Source organism: Macaca thibetana, chromosome 18, assembly GCF_024542745.1.
Source record: "Macaca thibetana thibetana isolate TM-01 chromosome 18, ASM2454274v1, whole genome shotgun sequence".
NCBI classification, from domain to species: Eukaryota; Metazoa; Chordata; class Mammalia; order Primates; family Cercopithecidae; genus Macaca; species Macaca thibetana.
In genome coordinates this window covers 62412999-62440918 of record NC_065595.1, presented here as the reverse complement: position 1 = coordinate 62440918, position 27920 = coordinate 62412999, and the positions used below count along the sequence as shown (strand labels likewise).

The 27920-nt window shown below is 40.9% G+C and overlaps 2 protein-coding genes across 9 annotated transcripts in view; one reads left to right on the top strand and one right to left on the bottom strand.

The window, feature by feature from the left end:
• Positions 1-27920, bottom strand: part of LOC126941171 (myosin regulatory light chain 12B) — a 392918-nt gene that overhangs the window by 319041 nt on the left and 45957 nt on the right. The gene's annotated exons all lie outside the window — the stretch shown is intronic.
• The window catches only part of LPIN2 (lipin 2), a 105520-nt gene that overhangs the window by 69444 nt on the left and 8156 nt on the right, over positions 1-27920 (top strand). For all 7 annotated transcript variants that reach the window (XR_007721114.1, XM_050767458.1, XM_050767455.1 and 4 more), the window contains 12 exons: positions 1458-1553; positions 4669-4970; positions 12193-12300; positions 13308-13431; positions 14854-15199; positions 18390-18489; positions 21380-21567; positions 23662-23755; positions 24156-24225; positions 25001-25090; positions 26021-26103; positions 27765-27909. Coding sequence is in view for 6 of the 7 variants with exons in the window: in XM_050767458.1 (XP_050623415.1) it covers positions 1458-1553; positions 4669-4970; positions 12193-12300; positions 13308-13431; positions 14854-15199; positions 18390-18489; positions 21380-21567; positions 23662-23755; positions 24156-24225; positions 25001-25090; positions 26021-26103; positions 27765-27909 (1746 nt within the window). In the remaining variant the exon portion in view is untranslated. The remainder of the gene's footprint in view (positions 1-1457; positions 1554-4668; positions 4971-12192; positions 12301-13307; positions 13432-14853; positions 15200-18389; positions 18490-21379; positions 21568-23661; positions 23756-24155; positions 24226-25000; positions 25091-26020; positions 26104-27764; positions 27910-27920) is intronic.

Here is a 27920-nt window from a genome sequence, read left to right as displayed (position 1 = left end):
TACATAGGAGGTTTTTTGTTTATTTGTTTTGTTTTGTTTTTCTTTTTGAGACAGAGTTTCACTCTTGTTGCCCAGGCTGGAGTGCAATGGTGTGATCTCGGCTCACTGCAACCTCCACCTCCCGGGTTCAAGTGATTCTCCCGCCTCAGCCTCCCGAGTAGCTGGGATTACAGGCGCCCATCACGCCCGGCTGATTTTGTATTTTTAGTAGCAACAGGGTTTCACCGTGTTGGTCAGGTTGGTCTCGAACTCTTGACCTCAGGTGACCTGCCCATCTCGGCCTCCCAAAGTAGTGGGATTACAAGCATGAGCCACTGCGCCCGGCCCGTACATAGGAGTTTTATAACAAGCAATTTGACAAAATATGTAGATAAGATTTGGATGTCCCCTCCAAATCTCATGTTGGAATGTGAACTCCAGTGTTGGAGGTGAGCCTGATGGGAATGTGAACTCCAGTGTTGGAGGTGAGCCTGGTGGGAATGTGAACTCCAGTGTTGGAGATGAGCCTGGTGGGAATGTGAACTCCAGTGTTGGAGGTGAGCCTGGTGGGAGGTGTTTGGATCGTGGGGGCAGATCCCTCATGGATGGCTTAGCACCATCCTCTTGGGGATGGATGAGTTTTTGCTGAGTTGACAAGATCCAATTGTTTAAAAGTGTGTGGCACCCCCAGTCTCTTGCACCTGCTCTCACTATGTGACTGTGTCTGCGCCCACTTCGCCTTTCACTGTGAGTAAAAGTTTTCTGAGTCCTCCCCAGAAACGAAGCAGATGCCAACGCCATGCTTGTACAGCCTGCAGAACCATGAGCCAGTTAAACCTCTTTTCTTTATAAATTGCCCCCAGCCTTGGGTATTTTCTTTATAGCAACACAAAAATGGCCTAACGCATATGTCTACCTGAATTTTTTTTTAAACATGGTATTACTTATCCCATCATTTCACCTGGTTCCTGGGAAAATGGAACCACCATCATCAGTGACCAGTCACAGCACCGATTGTCACCTGTTACTTACTTAGTGATCTGTGGGCTGAAGAGCTGTCAGTGAGGTTGTACTTGATGCAGTTGCTCACAGCTCACATACTGAGGTTCCTGAAACTTACGTGTATCTGAACCGTGTGAGGTGAGGCCTGCCTGTGCCATAATTTGGAAAGTGTGCAAATGTTTGACAATAATATTTCCATTTTAAATTTGAAAAATAATTTAAAAATTTTTTATATGTTGTAAAAATAAGATGGTGAAACATTTTCTTTCAATTCCTAGTTATCCATCTCTCCCTCTACCAGCTCCATTTGGCTTCTTAGGGGTTGGGTAGGGGCAAGTAGCAGTGTTTCTCAGAGGCTGTAGTTCTAGGAACCTCAAAACTACACTAAGTTTGGCTTGAGAACTCAGAGTTCCGGTTTAGTTTAACTTGAAGGAAAGACTCCTTGAACATTAAGTCATATTTTGTTTCTCCCATAGATTGATATAGAAATCAATGGCAATGCAGTGGATCTTCACATGAAGTTGGGTGACAATGGAGAAGCTTTCTTTGTTGAGGAGACTGAAGAAGAATATGTGAGTTCGCGTGGGTCACACCCTCCTTACACAGTGTGCTCAGGCCCCTGGCACGTGGCCCAAACTGACTGTTCAGCAGTTTTTTATGGTTGTTTGTACACAGGACTGTTGTTGGCTAGACAAGCTTTAGTTTCATGTTGAAGAACTAAGCTGTCAAAAACGAGCTGAAGGGATGAGGAATTTTTCTCCATACAAAGTTCCAGGGTGCAGGGAGCATGCTGAATGCATGTACTTGCACTTTTTGTAAGGGAAGGCACATCACTTTCTAACTTGAGTGAGCCTTCTTCGTGTTGCTTCTGGTTTGCATCTTACTTGAATACATTCATTTCTGCCTGAGTAAGGCATTTCTCTTCTGGCTATATGTTTATCCACACGTGTCCTTTCCACTGGGAATCATGTTTACCATTTTAGTTGGGATATTACATCCCTCACCTTTAGTAGTCAGGTGAATTCATTTATTATGATCTCAAGAGAGTTAAATTAATTGGCCTATATCCTTTTGTAAGTGATTACATGTTTGACTTCTTCTAGCAAATGAGCATGATTTGTTATGATCCCCGCTCCCCAGCACACACATTCTGTATCTACTGATTTGAATGCTGATTAACTGTTCTTGATGGATTCAGTGTGGATCTATTTATTTATTTGTAGATTTTACATTCTCACTAGAAACTCGGATCACATAATGTGAATCTTCTTAAAAATTCTTTCAAAGGCATCAGTACATCATTCTTCGTAAAGAATAAAATCTCAAATAGCAAAACTGATGAGCATCAACTTATTAAGGATACACGACTACTTTTTTGGCTTTGAAGATGAACTTACAGTTTGATATAATAAATTTACAAAGAAAATTATTACCAAAAAATACAATAGTAAAATGAGATTGTTTATCATTTTTTGATTGAGAAACCAACTACTTAGTTACCAGTGTGTAAAGCAGCGTTGAAACACTATGATTTATGAAGGGGAAGCTTGATCAGACTGGTGCTTTTTCTAGTTTCTTAACTACTTGTCTTTATAATACCTTGTTTGCATTTACTTGGCCTAAGCAACATTTTTCCTTATCAGAGACCAGAGGCAAAGAGCAGAATGAAACATAATGAAAGACATGTGTCACAAAAATAAAACACTTTTTGTATGTTTCTTAAAATTATGGATAATTCATAGCACTGAACTTCTAGATCAGCAGGCACAGTAAGCGAGAGGACTGGGTTATTGATAGTTACCTCGTTTTCATGGCTTATTCTGACAGTTCCACTAAAAACTATGCTTAGCAAGGACAACTTGGAGAATGTCAACTTTTCAGCCTTTTTCTCCCTATTCCACGTGTGACTACATTGACCAGAGTTTCTCTTGTGTTGTGTGCTTCTCTTTAAAACAAAAAATTGTTAATTTATCCAACAAATGTTGGAATTACTAAGCTATGCCACATGCTATGAATACAACACGCTGCTGTTCCTCTGGGGGTTCGTCATTTAGAGTAGGAAAATGACCAAAAACCCAGTTGCCATTTATTTTCTTTTTTTTCTCTCAAAATTTTTCTCATTTAATTATATGTCATCAACATTCCTTTCAAGTCTAGTTCTAAACCTAACTGTGCTTTTAATAACTGCACAGTATTCCATAGTCTGGACATACCACAGTTTAACTGTTTTCTTACCGGTAGGCGTTCAGGTTACCTTCATCCCACAAACATTGCTATAATAGAACTAAGAAATACCACCAGAAACCAAAACAGCTTTCAGTAAGTAAAATAAAGATCATTGAATTAAAAAATCCTCAAAGTCAGAGACCACAACCTCTCATCTGGGTTTCTTTTGGGCATTCAGAATATCTTATTACAGTTTCTCTATAAGTGTGTGTTGCTGGTGAACACACATTTCTCCTAGGTAAATCAACTTTAGCTTCAGGGTAATATGTTTATCAAAGCTGAGTTCAAAAGCTTAATAAAAAACAATTACAGAAACCCATACATTTTCAGAGCTATTGTTTAAAAGCTTGAGTATTTTAAATTATATGAGGTTAATTTTTTGCTGTTTGTTTTTGAGATGGAGTCTTGCTCTGTTGCCCAGGCTGGAGTGCAGTGGCATGATCTCTGCTCACTGCAACCTCCCCCTCCCAGGTCTAAGCAATTCTTCTGCCTCAGCCTCCTGAGGAGCTGGGATTACAGGCATGCGTCACCATGCCCAGCTAATTTTGTATTTTCAGTAGAGACAGGGTTTCACCATGTTAGCCAGGTTGGTCTCAAAAACTCCTGACCTCAGGTGATCCGCCCGCCTTGGCCTCCCAAAGTGCTGGGATTGCAGGCGTGAGCCACCATGCCCGGCCTGAGGTTAATTTTTATCTCTATTATGTGCCTTCCATTTCCTCTGATGATACAAAGGAATGAAACAAATGGCTAAGACATGAATTTACTGAACACCAGACTTGATCATTTATTTAGTATTAGGAGTTTGACTGCTTCTAAATATTGGGCCTTATTTTCTTCTTTTGAATTCCTACAGGAAGGAATATTTCTTTTTTTTAAAACATAAATGCTTTATGGTTTAAAAATTTACTAACGTCATTTGTTATAGGATATTGTCTCTAATTGCCTTTCTCCACTTAATTTGGCAAAACGTAAGCATTGGCCACTCTGTATCACTGCATCCTCACATCACTCACCTGTCCTGCTGCCCTTTGTCTGATGCAGTGTCCTTAATCTCTGCCTTCTACTTTGTCCTGTTCTGAATGTTCTGTGTGAGTTCTTGAGAGAGTCCTTTGTAACACCTCGTGAGATTGTTGTTGCTGCTTTGATCTTTGCTTTGTGAATAATTTAGTGGGCTTAGCTTTCATTATGGCTTTGGGGTGTTCCATGCTGACTTGGTGTGTCAGTTCCTTCAGACAGACTCAGTTACCTGTTCCCAGGTGGGCTAGCACTTAGCTGCCTTACAAGGGAAAGACCTCCTCAGAGTACAGTAGACAATTCCTTAGTTCAGTGGGACTTTCTTGCCTTTAGGGAATATGTATTTTCTTTTTTACCACCGTGAAAATTTATGTATTCAATATATTACTGCTTTAATTCACTGTCGAGTTTGTCATGGATAACTTTTCTTTCTCCATTCTCCTTCAGGAAAAGCTTCCTGCTTACCTTGCCACCTCACCAATTCCTACTGAAGATCAGTTCTTTAAAGATATTGACACCCCTTTGGTGAAATCGGGTGGAGATGAAACACCATCTCAGAGTTCAGACATCTCACACGTCTTGGAAACAGAGACAATTTTTACTCCAAGTTCTGTGAAAAAGAAAAAACGAAGGAGAAAGAAATACAAACAGGACAGTAAGAAGGAAGAGCAGGCCACCTCTCCTGCCGCAGAAGACACATGTGATGTAGGCGTGAGCTCCGATGATGACAAGGGGGCCCAGGCAGCACGGTAGGGCTCTCAGCCTGGGAAGGGTCTTATGCTGGTACCTAGAGTTCATGCAAAGCCAGGAGCTGCCAGTTTTTTATGGATATACAGTGTGAGGTTTGGGCTTGTTTTCTCCCTTTACAGTTTATTGTGGAATCCAGCAGCAAAGGCAGTTTCTTTGTTCCTTTCAACTATTCTACAAATACGCTACTGAAATGTCATTTGTAGCAGACTGGTGTGTGTTTCTTTCCATAAAAAAGTTTCCAGGAGCCAAATAAGTTCTAAGTCAAAAGATCTGAATTAGTGATTTGCCCCTGGGTGAGCAGATACAGTTGGACACAGTGTCATCTCTGGAATTTCCCTACCCAGTGGCCTTAGGCTTGGTGTCTTTTTCCTGAGGAGTTGAGTTTTGTTTTATTGGAATTGAAAAGGAAGGAGTTTTGGTTTTTTTTATGTGAGCAATCTTGATCGCTGCTTGTTTACCTGCTCTGTAGAAGAGCTCATTATATGCCGTTTTTCATGTCAGCACTGCTTGGGGTTGAAAGGTAACAGTTGGGAGTAGAACACATTTTCTCATTCAAGATTCCGTTTTCTTTCACCTGTTCCACTCAGTGGCCACCTTGGCACTAGGACCATGGTGGGGATTCTCTTTATTGGTGACTACTGGACAAGAAGCTGCTGCCCACAAGTGGCCCTGCATTTCCAGACTCTTTATTTGTGGAGGGAGCTGCTGGTCCACTTGTGTGTTTTCACCCCATCTGCTGAAAAGAGGTCACACCCTACTTCCTGGAAAACAGTGCCGTTCAAGTGTTTTTCATCCTAGAATAGAGGGAAATAATTTCTTTCTCTAGTTCTGGAAACCAAATATATATCAAGGATAAACTCTATCTCAATCTAGTATGTGTTTTATTTGCCAGTCTTTTGTTTTAAATGGGTCAAATCAGGAAAAAAAAATATGCTTTGTTTTGTTTTGTTTTTTTAATTGAGACAGATTCTCCCTCTGTTGCCCAGGCTGGAGTGCAGTGGTGCTATCATAGCTCACTGTAACCTTGAACTCCTGAACTCAAGCAGTCCTCCCACTTCAGCCTCCCAAGTAGCTAGGACTGTAGGTGCTTACCCCTATACTGGGCTAGTTTTAAAAAATTTTCTGTAGAGATGGGGTCTTGCTGTGTTGCCCAGGCTGGTCTCAAATTCCTGGCCTCAAGCAACCCTCCCGGCTCAGCCTCCCAAAGTGCTGATATTACAGGCATGAACCACTGAGCCCAGCAAAAAATGTTAATTAATATAGTATTAGTATATTATAATTATACTGCATTAATGAATAACATAGTATAATCCCTTTTTTATAAAACTTCATTTTCTAAAATTTTGAAACCTAGATTTTAAATCTTAAACATCTACATTTGATAGTAATTTTTTACAATTCGATATTATAAGTAACAGCCATTTTTAATTCATGAAACTGTTTTCTACTCCTCTTGTTTTATTGCTCACTAGCTGTCATGTCTGTGGTGTTCTCTCTTACTCCCCCTGCACTGAATATATAGAACACTTTGATTTCAGTTCTGATAGAATGCAGAATTCCTGCAATAGAACTAAACAACAAAAGATGGAAAGCAATAGTGGAAAAGTATGTTAAGCTCTACAAACCAGAGTACACTATATTTACAAAATTTTAAAATCCTGAATGAATCAATAAATTTCGGTAATTTTTTTGTCAGTGTCAAAATACTAGCCGAGAAGAGTTTCTTCATAAATGTTCTGAACTCTACTTTTATATATCATCGATTCCCAAAGAAATTTAAGCTGATAAAAAGTACCAGAATTTCTTAAAAAGAGACTCTTCCTGTCCTTTTCCTTCCTTCTTTCAGTCTTTTAAAGGCTATTTGTCCTTCTCTTCTGTGGGAGAATAAAGTATGAGAATTTTTACTTTTCTACTGCTTGACTTCAGGAATATTAAAAACATTATAAAAAGGCCGGGCACAGTGTCTCGTGCCTGTAATCCCAGCACTATGGGAGGCCAAGGTGGGAGGATCACCTGAGGTCAGGAGTTGGAAACCAGCCTGGCCAACATGGTGAAACCCCATCTCTACTAAAAATGCAAAAATTAGCTGGGTGTGGTGGCAGGCTAATTACTCAGGAGGCTGAGGCAGGAGAATCACTTGAACCTGGGAGGCAGAGGTTACAGTGACCCGAGATCACACCACTGCCCTCCAGCCTGGGTGACAGAGAAAGACTCCATCTTTAAAAAAAATAATATATATGTTTGTGTGTGTGTGTGTATATATATATATAAATTCCTTTAAAAGTTTTGTCTTATGTATAGTAAAATGTATAGATTGGGCAAGAAACATGTATTCTTTTGAGAAAAACTTGAAATGCTTACACATCTTAAATTTTATTAGGATCAGCCTTGTAATGCTCCCAGAAGTGCTTCGTTCCTGAAAATATTTTTACCAACTAAAATTCTTCTAAGATCTACCAAAAAGAGCACTGAAGTAATGCTTTTGCCTTAAAATTTTGTTGACGTGTGTCCTTTGTTAGACATAATAGAGCAAAGTTGAGAATTCCTGAACAACCTATAGCTTGGGAATTAAAAAAATATTTCTAAAGCATATGCCAAGTTCCCTACTAAATTGTACAAGAATCATTATTCTAAAGGAATTTGTAAATGAATATTGTAAGCCAATGCATTGCAGAAATATTAGTACATACCTTGTTTTTCCAGATGGTGTGAAAGGCTGTATCCACTGTGTACTGATTTGGTTGACAGGTGTGAATGGCTGCCAGCCTATCTCTTAAGCCAGCGCCTTGCTGGCTTGGTAAGCAGGCATGTCACAACATGTGTAAGCTAGGGGCTTGCAGTCATTTTCAGGAGGTTGGTGGTTTGCTTTTTCTTTAGGTTACCATGGAATAGTAGATGCTGCCACCTGGAGGAACTCTTCCCTGAAATTTCCTTAAAATAGAATCTGCTTAAATAATACCGCCAACAGAAATTAGGACTTTAAAAAAAGAAAACAAAATGTAAACATCTGTGAAAATTCAGGTTGTATTCTGAAATGAGCACTGAGCTAAAAGGTAGACAGACTGGGCCCATTATAGATTGTAGAACAGTGGCCTTTTCATCACTCAGGGCCTTGGTTTCTTAATCTATAAAGTGAGAGGATGGAAGAGGCCTTCACAAGGCCCCTGTCAGCCCAGCACCTAGACTCTAACATTATTTGAGGGAAGCTATTTATGGTCATTAACAGCATATGAAACAACGTGTTCCGAATCTAAGAGAAAAAGAATAGGAAGTCAATTGCCTTTGCAGTTGTCAGGACTAGGAATTCTGTGGCGTTGAGGAATTTGCAGCTTTCCTATAGCATATTCTCCTCAGCCCCTACCATTTAGAAAAGAAATTATTTTTCCAGAGAAGATAAATGCACAAAATAGGTTTCTCTTTTGTTTTGACAAATGGCATTTCGTTTAAACTCTTTACTTTTCAAGAATTTTGTTGATAATAGAATTAAGGTTAATTGAGGCTCCTTGAAGGAGGCAGATGGAAGAGGGAATCATTTTTAAAGCAGATTGCTATAGCACAGCTGGAATAAACTCATTTCTGGAAATTGGAGAGCTTTAAACTATACAGGGCTTTGTTTAAACTGTACCTACTAAGTCTCCCTCCCCTCCTAAAGATGGGCGTTAGGCTTAAATATAACAGAAGCCTTGTTTGTCCTTCTAGAGGATGGATGGGTGTGTGTGTGTGTGAGAGATTAAAAACATTGCACCTAGGCATGTGTAGCCTTTTGGAGGGAAGAGACTCTGCATATTGGATGGTGTTCTAGCATAATCTTGAGTGCAAATATATGAAACATGCCACAGATGGAAATATTTCAAATACCAAGCAATAGCAAAAATGGAGGCTCAGTATCAGACCAGCAGAAAGGAGTCTCAACTTGTAATCCACTAAAGCAGACCTACTTAAAAAGTGATATCTGGGAGCTAAATCCAGGGAGTCTAAGACTTTTCACAGATCGTACCTACTGCTCTGATGATCTGCATACTTCATCTGCTGACCAATAACTGGCTTCTAGAGAACCCTCCATGTTCTTCTGGGGTGAGTGTAGATACTCAGAGTGACATGGATCTTACAGATGCTCCCTGCCTTTTCTCTCCTTCGTTTCTGACACAGAACACAGAGAGAAGTATTGCAGGGCTCCATTTGTTTTATGGGAAATGCTCTGTATCCAAGTGCTAACTGAGATCATTAGCCACGCTGAAATTCATTGACTAGTACTGTGCTAAGGTTGCCGCTAGATGTTGTTAACAGAGTTAGTGATCTTTGGTTATGGTCAACCCCATTTATCTATTACATACTACCAGTGAAATAGTTTAAAATTCATGTTGCACCTAAAATTGATCCCACATAAATAATTCAGGCTATTTTAGCATTCAATTGATTTTTTTTCTCACTTAAAAAAAACTGAGATATAATTTACATGCAGCAATATTCACAGACTGCAAGTGTGCGGGTCAGTGCATTTTGGCAGTCATATACATCCATGTAATCTCTGTTAGCTTTTGAATTGGAAAAATGTTAGGCTTAGATAATGATGCGGAATTTGAAAGATGTGATGTTGTAGCACATCTGTGAGGGCTGGAGTGCCATGTTCACACTGGCTGTGAACCTCAGCCTCCGAGCCCCCAGCCCTGACGGAAAGTCACCGTTTACCTCTTTTGCTCAGTTCTGATGTACTAGCACTCCTGTGTTTTACAAAGAGAATCAGTCTTGTGCTGTTGTCTTCACGTTCTACTATGTGCGCTCCACTGTAGCCTCATGCTACGTGCTTAGTTTGTTACTCTGTCATGGTTTGCTTTGCAGGTCCCTGTTCTAAGGCATACCTGCCGTTTTGAAGCTTCATAACAGGTTTCTAGAATTCCTATTTCAATAAAAGAATCTTAGGACTGAAAGGGATCTCAACATAAAACTCTTCTGTCACTGTAGTGGGCCTAGACTAATGGTGCTGTATTTTTGTCAGGATATGACCAAAAAAGGCCATCTCTTGTCTTCCTGGGGCTGTGTATTCAGGTGGTACCTGATTGCTGTTTCAATATTTTACTAAATCCTGTTTGCTTTGCTGAATTCTTCTTGGCTTACCTTTTATACTGCAGTGAAACATGATCCAGTAAGTAAAATATTTGTAATATAAAAATTTCGGTTAGAAATTTGTGTGACTTTAGCGTGGTTCTTTTCAGACCACTTTCACATATGGATAGTGATGGCTGAAGCTGATGTGTCCTTTCGGAGTGGGCAAATAAGGACCATTCACAAACCTGATTTTCCCTTTCTCAAGGGAAAATTTGCCTTTTGATATTCCTTTATTGAAAAATAGAGTACTTTTTCCTAGATGTCTTTCTCAGGCATAAGTTTTCTCCCCTTGAATGAGTGGTATGCCAGAGTAAGGCCCTAGAGAAGAGAAGATCAGAGTTAGGAAAACCTTAAATTAAAAGATTAAGCTATATGGAAAAACTATTAACATGTCACAGTTAGTGGTAAATAAGAGTATGTTAAATTAAGATATAAAGGAAGAGCTTGTAATCCCAGCACTTTGGGAGGCTGAGACGGGCGGATCATGAGGTCAGGAGATCGAGACCATCCTGGCTAATGTAGTGAAACCCTGTCTCTACTAAAACATAGAAAAAATTAGCCGGGCGCGGTGGCAGGTGCCTGTAGTTCCAGCTACTGGGGAGGCTGAGGCAGGAGAATGGCGTGAACCCGGGAGGCGGAGCTTGCAGTGAGCCAAGATCGTGCCACTGCACTCCAGCCTGGGCGACAGAACGAGACTCCATCTCAAAAAAAAAAAAAAAAAAAAACGATATAAAGGAAGAAAAGTAATGTTAAAAAAATAACCTGGTTTTCTATCCCTGTTTTTAGTCCAGCAAACTAAGTGTGGATATTCTCATTTACATTTATTATCTGTCCTATTAAAACATTGAATTGTCTATAAGAAGCCTTTAAACTCGTATAATATGGCACTTTATGCTTTGCAAAGTTTTGTTTGTTTGTTTTTGAGATGGAGTCTCTCTGTTACCCAGGCTGGAGTGCAGTGGCGTGATCTCTGCTCACTGCAACCTCCGCCTCCTGGGTTCAAGCAATTCTCTGCCTCAGCCTCCCAAGTAGCTGGGATTACAGGTGCCTGCTACCATACCTGGGTAATTTTTGTATTTTTAGTAGAGACAGGGTTTCACCATCTTGGCCAGGCTGGTCTTGAACCCCTGACCTCGTGGTCCACCTGCCTCGGCCTCCCGAAGTGCTGGGATGAGCCATTGTGCCCAGCCAGAGTTTTTCTTTGTGCCTTTCTTTTTACTTTTCAGAGATTTCAACATGCTACACCATGTAACTCTCACATTAACTCTAGACAGGACAAATGATAAATTTCCAACTAAAGATGAAAACGGGGGCCCACAGTGCTTCTGAGGGATGTTTTCAAGGTTGTATGGCAAGGTAGTTATAGTAACTCTGCAAATTTAAGAAACCAACAGGTAAATTGATTAAAACCTTATTAGCATTAGTGCAACCCCCTACCCAAGGTCCTTTTATGCATCTTAAAAGCATTTGTCATTTTTGTATCGTCTTCCTCACATCTTCACATCTTGTAGATTCCAAGTAAAGGAAACCTCAGATAATCCTTGGGCCAAACAAAGAAGAAAATTAGTCCTGAGGTTTTAAGAGTTTAGGGTATTTTTAAAATTTTGAGCCATAGATCTTGTCTTTAGCTAATATTCATACATTTTCAAATGCATTCAGTAGAAAGGGGAGAGCAGTGGAAAGAATAAAGGCTTACTTGTTTTGAATCCAACTACTTCCTGGCTTTTTGACTTTGAGCAAGTTACTAAATTTCTCTGGATCCTTGATTACTTAATATCTACAATGAAATATTACCTCATTTTGTAAGGATTGAATGAAATAGTCATAAAGCCTTAGTTTTCTTTTAGCCTTTGAATCACTTAAGGGATGGAAAAAAGAAATCACATTTCTCTTTTGTCCTCCCCCTATTCATTCCACATGTGAATAGTGATTGTGGTGTTTTATAGTGGGTGGCAGTGGTGTATCCCCCCTTCTCCTTCATATATTTTAAAGAGAGTTAGTCATCATTTACCCCTCTTCATTTTTATTGTTTGTAGTATCAGTAGGTTTGGGGGATCTTTTAAAGCTGACAAGAATGTCATCGTTCCTGCCTTTCTTTGGTTTCTCCTTTCATAGAGGATCTTCAAATGCTTCCTTGAAAGAAGAGGAATGTAAAGAGCCTTTGCTTTTCCATTCTGGGGATCATTACCCCTTATCCGACGGAGATTGGTCCCCTTTAGAGACGTAAGTATCTTTGAAATTTCTTGGTTTCTTGAAAGAGGAAGGAGGATGTATTAATTAGCTTTTCTGTTAATCTATAGTAATGATATTTCCCGTTTCTCTCACACAGCCGAGGAACTGAATGTTTACTTTTAACATAAATATGAATCTTTTCTCTCAATGATTATTTTATTTCTAAATTTGATCTGACTTACTCTAACAGTGTTGGCCAGTTGTGGATCTGTATAATCAGCATGGAATTTAGCCATCTACAGTTTTTTTTTTTTCTTTTTCTTTTTCTTTTTCTTTTTAGTAGAGACAAGGTCTCGCTCTGTTGCCCAGGCTGGAGTGCAGTAGCACACTCATAGTTCACTGCAGCCTTAAACCCCTGGGCTCCCGTGATCCTCCCGCCTCAGCCTCCTGAGTAACTGGGACTACAGGCATGCACCACTGTGCTCAGCTAAGTTTTAAATTTTTTGTAGAGACAGTCTCGCTATTTTGCCCAGGCTATTCTTGAACTCCTGGCCTCAGGTGATCCTCTCATCTTGGCCTCCCAAAGCACTGGGATTACAGACATGAGACATTGTGCCCACTCATCTACAATTGTTAAAAATTCTCATCTTTTAGTGTCAACTGTTGGCTGTAACTGAATAATATAGTGGAAAAAAAAGTATAGCCATAACTGTTTATTCTGCAATCAAATCCTCGGGTGTTATGTTAATTTGCCTGCCCTTCCTTAGCCTACAAAATTATCTTCCTTCTCATTGACTTCTTGTGAAAAGCAAATGAGATTATGAATATGCAGTGTTTACAAAGGACCTGGTAAGTCCTCTTAAGTACTAGTTGATGTCATTTTTAGTATTATTAAAGAACTCAGGTGGAAGAAATACTCGATCTTCCCTTCCGTGGAGTTTTTATATATGCAGGATAAAGTCGATATATTCACATTTGTTTCTTTTCATCTGTCAGGCTCAGCAACACTGAAGGTATCCCGACTTTCAAGTCATCATGTGTCTTTGTTCTGTTTGCAGCACCTATCCCCAGACGGTGTGTCCTAAGAGTGATTCCGAGCTGGAGGTGAAACCTGCTGAGAGCCTGCTCCGATCAGAGTCTCACATGGAGTGGACGTGGGGCGGATTCCCAGAGTCCACCAAGGTACTAGGGTTTACTTGCCTGTGGAAAGTGTCTGATTAAACAAGTGAAGACTCCCTCCACCCAGTAAAGGAGGCAGTTTCTGACTGAGCTCTCGTGAATGTAAATGATAGTGCTCTCATGTCATAAAAGTAAATTCAAAGTTAACATTTTTTGTAACGTTTGGACTATATATTTGCAACCGAAGGAATTCAGCAGTATTTTGTGTATATTTCTATTTACTGAATAATAATGATTGTCAATTATTATAAGGAAATTTTAAAAGACACCTTAAACTAAAATTTTCACACTGCATTTTTTTATTTTTTTGGAGACAGGGTTCTTGCTATGTCACCCAGGCTGGAGAGCAGTGGGTGCAGCCAAAGCTCACTGCAGCCTCAACCTCCTGGACTCAGGTGATTCTCCCGCACCAGACTTTCAAGTAGTTGAGACTGCAGATGTGTGCTCCCACACCCAGTTAATTTTTTAGTTTTTATTTTTTGTAGAGACAAGGTCTCACTATAACAGCTTGGTCCGATCTCAAACTCCTAGGCTCAAGAGATCCTTCTGCCTTGGCCTCCCTAGAGTGCTGGGATTACAGGTGTGAGCCACCATCCCCAGCCAACACTGAAATTTTAAACAAGAAGTTGTTAAACCTTTTTTTGCCAGCTCATAATGAAAGAAGAAAGAACTGGGAAGATAAATTTCTTGAGAGAGACAATGTTTAGATCTTCTGTTGAATTTAGGTTTTTTAAACATAGATTTTGCTTACATTTGTGATCGAATTTAGACTTACCACTTTTACACTGTTTTAACAGAGCCTTAATGTGGTCCAAGGAGGGCTAAATTTTCATTGTTTTCTCCGCCAAAATGAGTATTTTTTACTTCTTAGTAACTGAAAATTGTCAGTTTCCTCAGTCTTCCCCAGTATAACTTTTCAGTAGAACATTTAATGTATACGTTTTTTTTTGAGATAGAGTCTTGCTCTGTCACCTAGGCTGGAATGTAGTGGGGCCATCTCGGCTCACTGCAGCCTCCATCTCTCGGGTTCAAGCAATTATCTTGCCTCAGCCTCCTGAGTAGCTGAGATTACAGGCCCCTGCCACCATGCCTGGATGATATTTGTATTTTTAGTAGAGACAGGATTTCATCCTGTTGGCCAGGCTAATCTCAAACTCCTGACCTCAAGTGATCTGCCTGCCTTGGCCTCCCAAAGTGCTGGGATTATAGGCGTGAGCCACCGTGCCCGGCCAGAACATTTATAAGTATCACGATATTGAGCAAAATGCAATTATTAGTTTTTCTCACTTTATTATGGAATTTTTACATGTTACAAAGTAAGATATTTAATGAATGTGTTAAGTTAAAAATAGAATGAACACATTGCCAGATTCTAACAAATACCCTGAAAGTAGTTTAATTTTTTAAATAATTTAACTTTTTTAGGTCAGCAAAAGAGAACGATCTGACCATCATCCTAGGACAGCTACAATTACACCATCAGAAAATACCCATTTTCGGGTAATTCCCAGTGAGGACAGCCTGATAAGTGAAGTTGAGAAGGATGCTTCCATGGAAGACACTGTCTGTACCATAGTGAAGCCCAGACCGAGAGCCCTGGGTACACAGATGAGTGACCCAACGTCTGTGGCAGAGCTTCTCGAACCTCCTCTTGAGAGTCCTCAGATTTCATCTATGTTAGATGCAGACCACCTTCCCAACCCAGCCTTAGCGGAGGCGCCCTCAGAATCCAAACCGGCAGCTAAAGTAGACTCGCCGTCAAAGAAGAAAGGTAATCATTTGTTTAATGTGGCTCCAGGTACTCTCAAATTAGATGGCACATTATTTCAGTGTTCCACATAACATGTGATGGGTGCCTCTGTATTTGTACTCACTAGTCAAAACCCATCGCACACTTTCTTTTTCTTTTTCTTTTTCTTTTTTTTTTTTTTAGCTGGAGTTTTGCTCTTGTTGCCCAGGCTGGAGTGCAATTGGCGTGATCTTGGCTCACTGCAACCTCTGCCTCCTGGGGTCAAGCAGTTCTCCTGCCTTAGCCTCCTGAGTAGCCGGAGTTACAGGCACACGTCGTCATCCCCAGCTGATTTTTTGTATTTTTAGTAGATATGGCATTTCACCATGTTGGCCAGGCTGGTCTCGAACTCCTGACCTCAGGTGATCTGCCCGCCTCGGCCTCCCAAAGTGCTAGGATTACAGGTGTGAGTCACCGTGCCCAGGCCCATCACTCACTTTCTTACAATTGCTTTGCATGGCGTCCCCCTGGAAAGTCCAGTTGGAGCAGGGCCTGACTTTTACACTCCTGTCTCCCGACTGTTGCTACTCAGTGGGTTCTTGAGAAGCATTTACTGAGAAAATAAATAATGAGTTGTAATCAACTGGTGAGTAAAATTAACCACTTTATTGATTAGGTATGTCAGTAAAGTGAAGTAGAATCTTAAAAAATTAGAATAGAGAAAAAATGTTTTCATTTGAAACATCTTCTTAGTTGAGGCTAAATTAGGTAGGTTTTTAGCAGTAATATTGGATAAAAGTAAACGCATACTAATTATGAGGATGTGATCTCTTGTGCTGATTATTTCCCTTTAAAATAGGTAGAAGGCTAGGTGCAGTGGTTCACACTTGTAATCCCAGTACTTTGGAAGCCGAGGCGGACAGATCACTTGAGCTCAGGATTTCAAGATCAGCCTGGGCAACACAGTGAAACCCTGTCTCTATTAAACATGGAAAACTGAGCCTGGCGTAGTGGCGTTGTCTGTGGTCCCACCCAAGCTGAGGTGGGAAGATCGCATGAGCCCTGGGGCAGAGGTTGCAGTGAGCCAAGATCACACCACCCCATGCCAGACCCTGTCTCAAAAATAATAATAATAAAAATTACCTTAAAAATTATTCTAATCACCTGAGCCCAGGGAGGTCAAGACTGCAGTGAGCTGTGATTGCACCACTGCACTCTAATCCGTGTGACAGAATGAGACTCTGTCTCAAAAAAAAATAAAATAGGTAACGAAAACATCCAACTGCTGGTTTAACAGTTCTTCCTCACTTTTGGAACACAAGTTTAATCAGAACATCCTTACTATTTGAAAATAAAAAGCCAACCATCACTACTCGGTACAGTAAGAGTCAGAACAGGCATACTCAGAATCCTGGCCTTGGATCCTATTTTTAGGAAAGTGTGAAACCTTCCCTAAAATTACCCAACATCATATATAGCCAGCTACCTATTTCACTTAAAAAAAAATTCTAGCGCCAAATATTAGGTAATTATAAACCAACTGAATACATATATACTACAGGTATGGACCTTCAAGGTCACTCAGAAATAATTTATCCAAAATGAAAGAATGTGACTATGAAAGTGTTCATGGTCAAATCCAACCATCTAACTAATGGTGGCTTAACTTGGCACCTGCTCTTCCACCAAAGGCCTGTAGCCATTTGTTCTGCTCTAAGAGATGTTAAGGAGGGAAATCCGGTTCTTTTAGGATAAATGCTTTGTTTTTGGAACTAATGACCCTTGTTCTTTAGCACACAGTGCAGGATCTGACTAGAGACAGGAACCCTGAGTGGTTTTTACTATTCTTTGGCCTCATTCTTTTTCCCCTCTACTTTTTATTCTACATTTTGCCCTCCCTCTCTCCTTCTCAACCCCTCTCTCCCTACATCTCTCCATTCATCCACATGCAGTGTTTTATTAAACATTTGAAAACAAATTGCAGGCATGACATTTCATTCTTAAATATGCCAGGATATACCTTCTAAGAATGTGAACATTCTCTGCATTGCCCCAGTACTATTATCATCTTGAAGAATTCATGTTTACATTTCCCTAGTTGTACCAAGAATATTTTTTTAGCTGGCCTGTTTCCCAAGCCAAAATCACATCAGGGTTCACATGTTGCATTTGATTTTTATGTTTCTTTTAATTGATCTTTTTTATTTTAGAACGCTCTCTCATATACTCATACCCACTCTACACCCGTAATAGTAACCTTTTAAAGAGCCCAGCCAGTGTCTTCCAGGCTCTTTCATGTCCTGGATTTGTCTGTTTTTTTGAAGGTGACATTCCTGTATTTTCTTAACTGGTAGTTAGCTCTAGAACATACTGCCCACTGGAAATGGAATATGAATCACGTGTCATTTTGAATCATCTCATTGCCGATTTTAAGAAAGTAAAATAAGGTGAAATTAAGTTTAGTGATATATTTCATCTAAGCCAATAAATCCAAAATATAATTTTACTGTGGAATCAATATAAAATTATTAATGAAGTATCTTAATTTTGTTTACCTCACTTTAGCAACAGTTTAAATGCTCAGTACCCACATGTGGCTGGTGGTCACTAGAGTGGGCAGTACAGGTCTAGAGGCTTAGAGTTATTATTTGAATTGTAGATCACTTTATTGCATATATTGGGTACTCATATTGTATCTCGTGATGACCACTAATAGTAATGCTGAACGTGATTATTTAAGATGTTATCTGCCGCATCTATCCATTGTGAAGTGTTTTTTGTCCTTTTGTAGTTAGAAGGTAATGCAGGGTGGATACTTGGGCACCATGTGAATATCCTGTGCCCAGACAACCTTCCCTTCATGGTTTTAGAGTAATGCCCTCGTTCCCAATGCAGGTCGTTGCCTTAAGTTTGGTCATGCTTGTTCTTACCTATAAATATAAAAAAGACTTCACCATTAAAATATAAATTATTTAGGGGCTAGTATTACTCAATTAACAGCAAATGAGAAAATAAGTAAAATCAAAGTATGTGTATGAAGCACTGAACTTCTCCTCTATTGGCATGGATGGCTGAGAACCAACCTAAGTAAAAAGGTTGGTTGACACCTATAAAATTAAAACCCTATTCAAATCCTGCTCATCAGTCTTACTGTTTGCAAACCTGTGTGTGTTTTGCAAAACTGTAAATGAAGAATAACTAAATTCTTACCTCTGATTTTTTTTTTAAACAGGTGTTCACAAAAGAAGCCAGCACCAAGGACCTGATGATATTTACCTTGATGACTTAAAGGGTCTAGAACCTGAAGTTGCAGCTCTTTATTTCCCTAAAAGGTAGAGTGGTCCTTTTTATTGAAGGACAGCTCTGAAATAGTCTAATTATTTCTAGAGTAAAACATTTTATCTCAGGAAAAAAGAACAAGATGATGGTATCCTTTAGCTAAATGTGATGATAGCTTCAGGTTTTGGAAAATTTAGAAATAGTTCATGTGTTATTTCAATATAGTGACTTGAAATTAATAATTACTTATGAAGACATTCTCAATACAATGAAGAGAGATACTAGTTAAACCTACGTAAGGGTATATGACTTCTGATTCGCTTTTCCTGTAGTGGTTAATACAAACTCAACATGCTTGGGGAAAGTTTTTAGCATTTATTTTATTATGTGTTTTAAAAGAAACACATCTTTATTTGAAAATGTTTTCCAAAGAAGGCTTTTACTCCTTTGGAGTCTGAGATCCTGAGCCTTTTCTGAGCCGGGTCTGGGTCTGGTGAGGCGCTGCCCCAGCCGCCCATGCTCCCCACATGCCCTGCAGCCCCACAGCTGTCACCCAGCCTCCCTCACTGTCCTGCAACATTTTCCCTTTGAATTAATTCAAATAAGAGCCTCAAATATGATACACTTGGACTGCCTGCCCAAGTTCATTTCCAATCTTAGGAGAATTCTATTAAACTGTTACTCTGTGGTTACAAAAAAACAGCTTTTCTCCATGGAAAATGTGACTTGAATATACCGAGCCATAGGCACACATAATTAAACACTTGTAATGAATTACTGAAAAGTATATTTTGTTTTTTATTTGGAATAGAAAGATGGGATTGACATAAGGCTATTTAAATTGTTTACAGGTATTTTGGGAAAGTTCTTAAAACTCCTTTCTAGCTCTGTCCTAAATTTATCTCAACATATCTACTTCATTTGAAGTAATAGTTGGATTTTTTGAAGGTGAAAAAACTGAAGCGGCTTTATTTTAACAGTAGGAAAGTTCAAATATAAGCTGTCATAGAATTACCGCCTTTTCCCCACATTTCCCAGGCCTTAATCATTTATATTGGTATTCCTTAAGTATATGTCTTAGTTTCTCTTTTAAAAAGTGAGGAGAGTAACTAAGGTGGTGATATCTTACTCCACACTACTGTAATTTACCTGTTCACAGTCACTGTCCATGCGCTAAGGAAGCTTCTTACCTCATTAACTACTTCTTGAAACATTTCATAAATATTTAAAGATAGTGAGTGAGACTCTTGTAATCCATATAAGCATAGTCATGTCGTGATCCTTACCATCTTCATTACCAAATTTACAATATTGGTAATTATCACTGAACTTTAGTATAAATCACACACTTTTGTATTCGGTGGCATCCTGAGTCAGATGGCATCCCCACATTTGTAGATGTTGTTACTGGTTGGGGTGACACTAACTGCTGTAGAGGTGGAACCCCTGATCTTGTTGGCCTACCGCGATGGAATTTTGTTTCTTGCCCCTGTGAGAACGTGCTGCGTTGGTGTTTCAGGGGAGGCCTTGCCCATAGGGATTCAGGAACACAGGCTCCTTTCACCTTGAGGCTCTCCCATCCCCATGGGGTCTCAGTCCAGAGTTTACGGGCAGCAGAGAAAGGAATGAGCATCGCATAGGAGAGGGCCCCTGGGGAGGGGCACCACGTATCCCTTATTCACGGCTTGGTCCTGTGCTCACGTGGCCACACCTGACTGCAGGCGGGCCTTGCCGTGTGCCCCAGAGAAAGAGGACACAGGTGCGGTGAACACAGAAGGGTTGGCCCTTGCCCCTTACCTCCAGTATAACAACAGTTCTGCTGATTTTCTGTTTCCAGTGAGAACATTCTGTCAGTCCAGTTAATCTCAGTCTTGTGGGTGTGAGTGTGCATTGCTATTAAGAGAAAAAAATATCCAAAAACCTGAATTTTTTTTGTTGATTCAAATGCAAAACAGCTTTTGAAACTGTTTAGTTACAACATATCTGTAGTCTGCTGCCACCTACTGCTCGAAGATGAGATTTGTTGGAAAGAGCGAGTAAACCGCTGGGTCATTGTTGTTTTAAATCAATATGAAAAATACTGGCTTTTTGAATAAAATAAGTGAATTTGAAAATTCTCAATATCTCAAATGTGAGCTGAAATACCTGTTGAAAGAGTATAGAGTAGTAAGCATTGGTGACCGTGAGACTTAAGATGCTGTGCCGTTCGTGATTGTTCGCTCTCATATTTGCACTTCATTGCATAAGGTTTCCCTTGATCACCTTCTGAAACCTGGCTTCTGTGCCTTATCTTGAAAAATGAAAATACTCAGGAACCTCACGTTTAGCTCCTGGAAGGACAGTTACGGATATCCAGTTTATTTCTCACTGCGTTTCTTTTTCTGGGTGGGTCTTGCCCCTGGAGAATTTGCTCGTTGAATTTCCCCTTCCTTCTTTGTGAGGTGACAGGCGAACTTAGGAAAGCCTTAGTTTTTAAAGAATATAACCTTGGACTACAGTAATTTTCTACAGGATGTGTAAAGTGCCACAGCTTTTTCTAGGACGTTAGGATCAAAGGTTTCCAAGCATCAGATTTTCTTAATTACCCTGTCATTTTCATCATGGAAATGTAAATAAATACTTATAACTATTTTACTCCTTTAATTAAAAATCAGAAAGGCCATAGTTGAAATGTTTGCATTATTGTGAATGACCGTAGTGATTTTGTGACATATTTACTATATTCACAGTTACTTTCTCACTAGTACTATATTAGGTTATCTTTAATGTCATTTATGATACAATTCTAAACCCTACCTAAGAAAAGTTATGCCTGATTGTAGGTCCATCTGTTCTTTTTAGGGGATGTGTTATTTGGTTTGAGCCCCCAGAGAACCATGCAGTAAACCAGGAATTCAAGGAGTTGTAATAACGCAGATCTTTTTCCCCATCCCCTGCCCACAGTGAATCGGAGCCCGGCTCCAGGCAGTGGCCTGAGTCTGACACACTCTCCGGCTCCCAGTCCCCACAGTCTGTGGGAAGCGCAGCTGCAGATAGCGGCACTGAGTGTCTCTCAGATTCTGCCATGGACTTGCCCGACGTTACCCTCTCCCTTTGCGGGGGCCTCAGTGAAAATGGAGAAATTTCAAAAGGTACGTTGGGTGTCGGTGTCCCGTCTTCCTTTCAGAGAGCAGTCTGGTCATCACTTGGTTAAAACTTGCCATGTAAGCAATATCCTGCCGTTTCAGGATATGTAAGTTCTTTAGTGATTTTGTGCAGGTAACAGGTATATTCTGTAATGTCAGACCCTTACACCCTCATTTAAGGTCTTCATTGACACCTGTTTATGGGGTGGCTTTGAGGTAGTGTGTCCTTAAAGGCTCTAATTTCAAATTAAGAGGTTGGGAGTTATCAGGCCACCCTGTTTTCTGAGCCGTCAGGGTGGGATCATCACACTGCACCAGTTTTCCCGTCTGTAAAGTTACTGAAACATTTGTGGGAGTGGGGCCCAGCTGACCTTCTGGAAAGCACTGGGCCTTAGACATGAATATAGGGCCCTGAAGTTGTAGAAATTGATTGTCCACTGAGTAAAGGGTCTTTCTGGCAAAAATTAGGAGGATTACTTCCTGTATAAGGCTGGAGGGTTGGCCCACAAGAGTAAAGCTTGCTCAGGAGTCGAGAGGGAGTTTAGCAGAGATGTCAGGACGCGTTTAGGCTGGGCTGAGTGCCGTGTGCATCTGTCCTCAATTCATCAGCATTTTTTTTTAACCTTCCTTTTTGAACTGAACTCTTCTTAGTATTTCTCAGTTTGGCCTGTGGCCCCTGTTTGATTTTCCTCTAAGGAAATATTTTCTTCCCATGACTACTGTCATCTTTTGTCTTCCCTTTCCCTTAGAGAAACTGAAGGCATGATGTGGCGGACGGTGTGGCCAGAGGCTCAGGACCATGTGTTCCTGAAGTCTTTCCTTTCCAGGGTCACAGGAAGCTCATTATGTGTCTTCTCTGTCTCTTCATTGTTTGTTTGCTTTATATTTTGCAAGAAATTTAAAGTGTGATATGGCCTGTGGTTCATTCTAGGGACAAAGTTAAATAGGTCACATTCTTTTTGTAATCCTCCTAAATGTTCAGTTTAAAAAATTATATATGAGGGAATGAGAAATACAAAATATGTAAAATATAAAAGTTACACCTTTGTTTTAAATATTGGTGACGTAGTCTGGTAGAGTTTATTGGAAGAGGCAGAAATGGAAGTAAAGGTAAGTAATACACACATTGCCTGGAGAAACAATCCAAGTGAGCAGTGTCTCTGTTAGCCTAGATCTGAGAGAATACAGGTTTAGGCACAGGGTACAAAAATTCATGGGATGCCCTCATTCACTCTGTAAGCACTCTGGATTTATTTCACAGACCGTGAGCCTGATTCTAGGGTTTGTGTGTTTGTTTGTTTTTAATTCTCCAAGCAATCGTAAGATATGTGTTTTGTTGTTGTTGTTTTTATTGTTTAAGACAGAGCCTTGCTCTGTCACCCAGGCTGGAGTGCAGTGGCGCCATCTCAGCTCACTGCAACCTCCATCTCCTGGGTTCAAGCGATTGTCATGCCTGCCTCAGCCTCCCGAGTAGCTGGAATTACAGGTTTGTGCCACCACACCTGGCTAATTTTTGTATTTTTAGTAGAGATGGGGTTTCACCATATTGGCCAGGCTAGTCCATAACTCCTGACCTCAAGTAATTGGCCTGCGTTGGCCTCCCAGTGTTGGAATTACAGGCATGAGCCACTGTGCCTGGCCCAAACAATTTTAAGATACGTTTTGATATAATGTAGCTTGCTAAAGCTGTAAGATTATTCCCCAGTTATGCCATTGCCTGCCAGTAAAGTTTCTTCCTCTGAGAATAGAACTTAAGAGTTTTCGTGTGTGTGTGGGTGTGTGTCTGTCTGTCTGTGTTTGTCTTCCATCCCTCTCTAGCCACATCTGTATGTATTTTTTTGAAAGTCTCTGGCGTGTCCCATTTTACTAGTTTGTTTGTTTTCACTGGGAGACAGTGGAAAAGGAGAATAGAAAAGAAGTGTTTTTTCTTGTCCTGGGGGAAAAAAGCATTTGACATGTTGCTTTTGATGAATATTCAAAAATTAGTTTTTTTAGAAAGATGATTTTAGCCTGCGATTTCTGCAGTGCACAGAGTATTATAATAATCTCATAGGGATTTATATAATCTCTAACCAAATTAATTATTATTTTACATTGCAGAAAAATTCATGGAGCATATCATTACTTATCATGAATTTGCAGAAAACCCTGGACTTATAGACAATCCTAACCTTGTAATAAGGATATATAATCGGTAAATACTCCAGCTTTTATAATTGTTAAATACTCTTGCCGTTTTTTTACAAGCCATTTTTAACTGTTACTTATCAAAGTTTCCCTTCTTACAAAACTTGTCATCTCATATAAATTAGCCACTGGGCAATGACTTTGAAGTGAAAGTAAAGCTTCAATTTTATTTTTAAATGAAGCATTGAAACGTTACTCTGTTTGATAGATTTTACGGCTTTTCTGTTCAGAGAAGTTGTGCTTGAAGCTGTGATTCATGTGACAAAAAATTTAGCTAATCATCTTTATTGAAAAGAATGAGCAATTTTATGTGTCACTTCTCTCCTCTCTCCCTTCCCCATTCCCTCCCCTTCTCTCTTGCTCACTTTCACTGTGTAATGGTTTTGCACAATTTTTGTTTCTCACAGTTACTATAACTGGGCTTTGGCAGCTCCCATGATCCTTAGCTTGCAAGTATTCCAGAAGAGCTTGCCTAAGGTGAGGCGATCCACCATCTGCTGCCTTTCCGAAAGCATCCACTGCGTCCAGTACTTACACAAATCCATGTGTGCATATTTCTGACCTGGGTACTAGTCAAAGTTTTACTTGAGCTAAATATTTAATATAAAAGATCAAAGTCATATGTACCCACTCAAAATATCTCATGCCCAAACTCTAGGAAATTAGCAGGGCTGCCACTTCTTTATTTCATTTTTAGTAGATATAAATACTAGTTTCTGATGGTCTGTAAAAGTTGAGAGATTTTTCTAATCATAAGTTAAATATGGACATGAATGAAAAAAACGTTTTCTCCCGTTAATATGGGAAGAAGCAGCAAGAAGAAGGTGATGTAGCCAAGAGAAGCTTGACATCAGTGTGGTTAGGGCAGATGGTGTTATATACAAATTCACAATTGGTTTTTAATCTGTCCACCAAGAAGACATCATCAGCCTAGTTGGTCCTCTTAACTCATGAGGACCACATTTTCCAAAGATAGATAAATTAGATTTGCCCACCTGTCAGCCCCTAAGGTCCTACATAGCAGACCATGTGGTCTCATGCCACAGAGCTGTCACAAAGCTGTGCCATGAAAGTAGGACAGGGTCTGTCTCTCGGAGGTGTTAAAAACACTAGAGGAGTCTGGGAGGTGTGGAGAGAGCATTGCTCACATTCTCACATTCCATAGTAAGGCCCTGTCCTTCAGGCTAGCATAGAAAGTAGGTGCTGTGTGGCCAATAGATTGCCCAAACTAACCCAGCTTCGTTGTTTTCAGGCCACAGTTGAGTCCTGGGTCAAAGACAAGATGCCAAAGAAATCTGGTCGCTGGTGGTTTTGGCGAAAGAGAGAAAGCATGACCAAACAGGTAACAGACCTAGAGGTCATCATTTCCATGGGCTGAAAGAATCTTTCATTTATTCAAAAAACCTTTTTGTCAGGCACAGGAATGTGGACTGTATAGTGCGATCTTACCATATAGCAGTTTCCATTTTTGAGCACTTACGATGTGCAGGTGCTGTCCCAAGTGCTTTGCATACATTACCTTGGTCCTTTACTGTAGCTCAGCACTAGAGATGCTGGAGTTGCCATTTCACAGGTAAGGAAACGTGGGTGCTTCACAAAGTCACGTAACTGGTGAGAGATGGAGCTGGAGCAAGACCTCGAGTCTGACTCCAGAGCCTGTGCTCTTTCTACTGCATTGCATTACCTATCAGATAGGAGCAGAAGGTTGTCGTCCCCCTGCACAGCTCCAGATACAAATAACCAGAATCTGTCCCACCAGGTCTCCATGGAAATTCATCCAGAGAACCATACTAAACATGCAGCAGAGCAAGTTTTTTCCCCAACACCTTCTGAAAAAGAGGGTTCAGGGAGTTTTCACCTGTTTTTCAAATGTCAGAAGGGAAGTCATGCCTGAACCAAGTTCATATCCACATCAGCATGAGGGGGGGGGGGCTGCCTTTCAGTCCCTTCTGAACACGCTGAGTTACGCTGAGGAGAAGGAAGCTGGGGACCTAACAAGTGTGGGTCGCTTGTATTATGTTTTGTGACTTGAAATGGTGCTCTTAAAATGCTTTACTTCTGGGTCTGTAGGGACAGTGATTTGCGTAGAAGCACATGACTTCTGTCTTAGGTTTCTAATTCTTTGGCTCAGAGTAGAGAGTCTGGTTTTTGAGCATTTTTAAGTTGTGGGTTCAGAAAGCAGTTGTGTTCTTTCCTAGAGAGGGCTGCTGATGCACTTGGCTTATCTGTAGGGAAAAAATTGCATGTTGCCATTATCATCTTGCTGTTACAGCTGCCAGAATCGAAGGAGGGAAAATCTGAGGCACCGCCAGCCAGTGACCTGCCATCCAGCTCCAAGGAGCCGGCCAGCGCCAGGTGGGTGCCCTGTCCTCTGCCCAGCTCATAGCACTCAGGCCCTCCTCGCAGGGCCATTACTTCTACGTTGATTTGGCAGCTTTTTTAGTTCTTGGGAACATCTTCTACAGATATGACATGATGTGATGTATTTGTGCCACTCAGCACATGACAACTGCTTTTCTAAAAAACATCACCAGCTTAGAAAAATAAACACCTCCCTCCTTGTGGAGCCGTGGCATCAGCGTATGGGAGCGGGTAGTCCCCGGTGCCCCTGCTCCCCTGCATCCCATCCAGAGCCACAGGGAGACATAAAAAATAATCTGAAGGTTGGCTTGGGTGGATTTCATTTCCTGGAAGAAATAGCATTCTTTGGACAGTGAGGGTGAGCAGCCCTGAGAGGAGTTGCTCTCGATACACCCTGTTCCTGCTTCTGCCTGTCCACCTCCCCCAGGCCGGTGCATGCTTGCTTCTCCCAGCCCTTGCCTGTCTCATTTAGTGTCTAAGGCTGAGGTTTTATTTTCTTGCCCCTTACCAGCCCCCATCCTGTATCTTTTAAGGGGTGTCTAAAATCTTTCTTACTAGTTTTTGATTTTTTTCTAGAGTCTCACTGTGTCACTCAGGCTGGGATGCAATGGCATAATCATAGCTCTTCAGGTCATGCAATCCTCCTGCCTCAGCCTCCTGAGCAGCTGGGACTACAGGCGTGGGACACGATGCCTGGCTGATTTTTACATTTGTATTTTGTAGAGACAGGGTCTTGCTATGTTGCCCAGGCTGATCTCAAACTCCTGGGCTCAAGCAATCCTCCTGCCTCAGCCTCCCAAGTAGTTAGGACTACAGGCAACTGTCACTACCCCTGGCTAATTTTTAAATGTTTCGTAGAGACTAGGTCTCCCTATGTTGCCCAGGATGGTCTCAAACTCCTGGCTCAAGCTGCCCTCCTAACTCGGCCTCTCAGAATGTTGGGATTATAGGTGTGAAGCACCGCGCACCCAGCCCCAAGTTTTGTTAAATCATTGTAGACGATTATGTTTTCTTTAATTTGTACCTTGTGAAACATACATACCCTTTTCAACAAGAGTCAGTAGACCTTCTGGCATTCACTGGGCATAGCAGAAAACAGCGGGTCGCAGTCAGAAAGTAAGTACTTGCCAGTTACGCAAGTGGCCTTATCAGTTAACAAGATGAGTATTCCAGGCACGAAGAGCTGTGGATACGGGAGAATGGCAGGAGGGATAACTCTACCCGTTCCTAGAAAGGATTTAGGATATCTTTATTTTCATGATCCTCAATGAAAAGCTCTCATCAGGCCGGGCGCGGTGGCTCAAGCCTGTAATCCCAGCACTTTGGGAGGCCGAGGCAGGTGGATCACGAGGTCAGGAGATCGAGACTATCCTGGCTAACATGGTGAAACCCCGTCTCTACTAAAAATACAAAAAACTAGCCGGGCGTGGTGGCGGGCGCCTGTAGTCTCAGCTACTTGGGAGGCTGAGGCGGGAGAATGGCGTGAACCCGGGAGGCGGAGCTTGCAGTGAGCCGAGATCACGCCACTGCACTCCAGCCTGGGAGACACAGCGAGACTCCGTCTCAAAAAAAAAAAAAAAAAAAAAAAAAAAAGAAAAGCTCTCATCAATAAAATGCCGTGCTGCCTCTTCCGTAACTGGGCTAATGTTGAACAGGCCGGCCGAGAATGACTCCTCGAGTGATGAGGGGTCACAGGAGCTTGAAGAGTCCATCACAGTGGACCCCATCCCCACCGAGCCCCCAAGCCACGGCAGCACAACTTCATATAAGAAGTCTCTGCGCCTGTCCTCAGACCAGATCGTGAGTCTTGC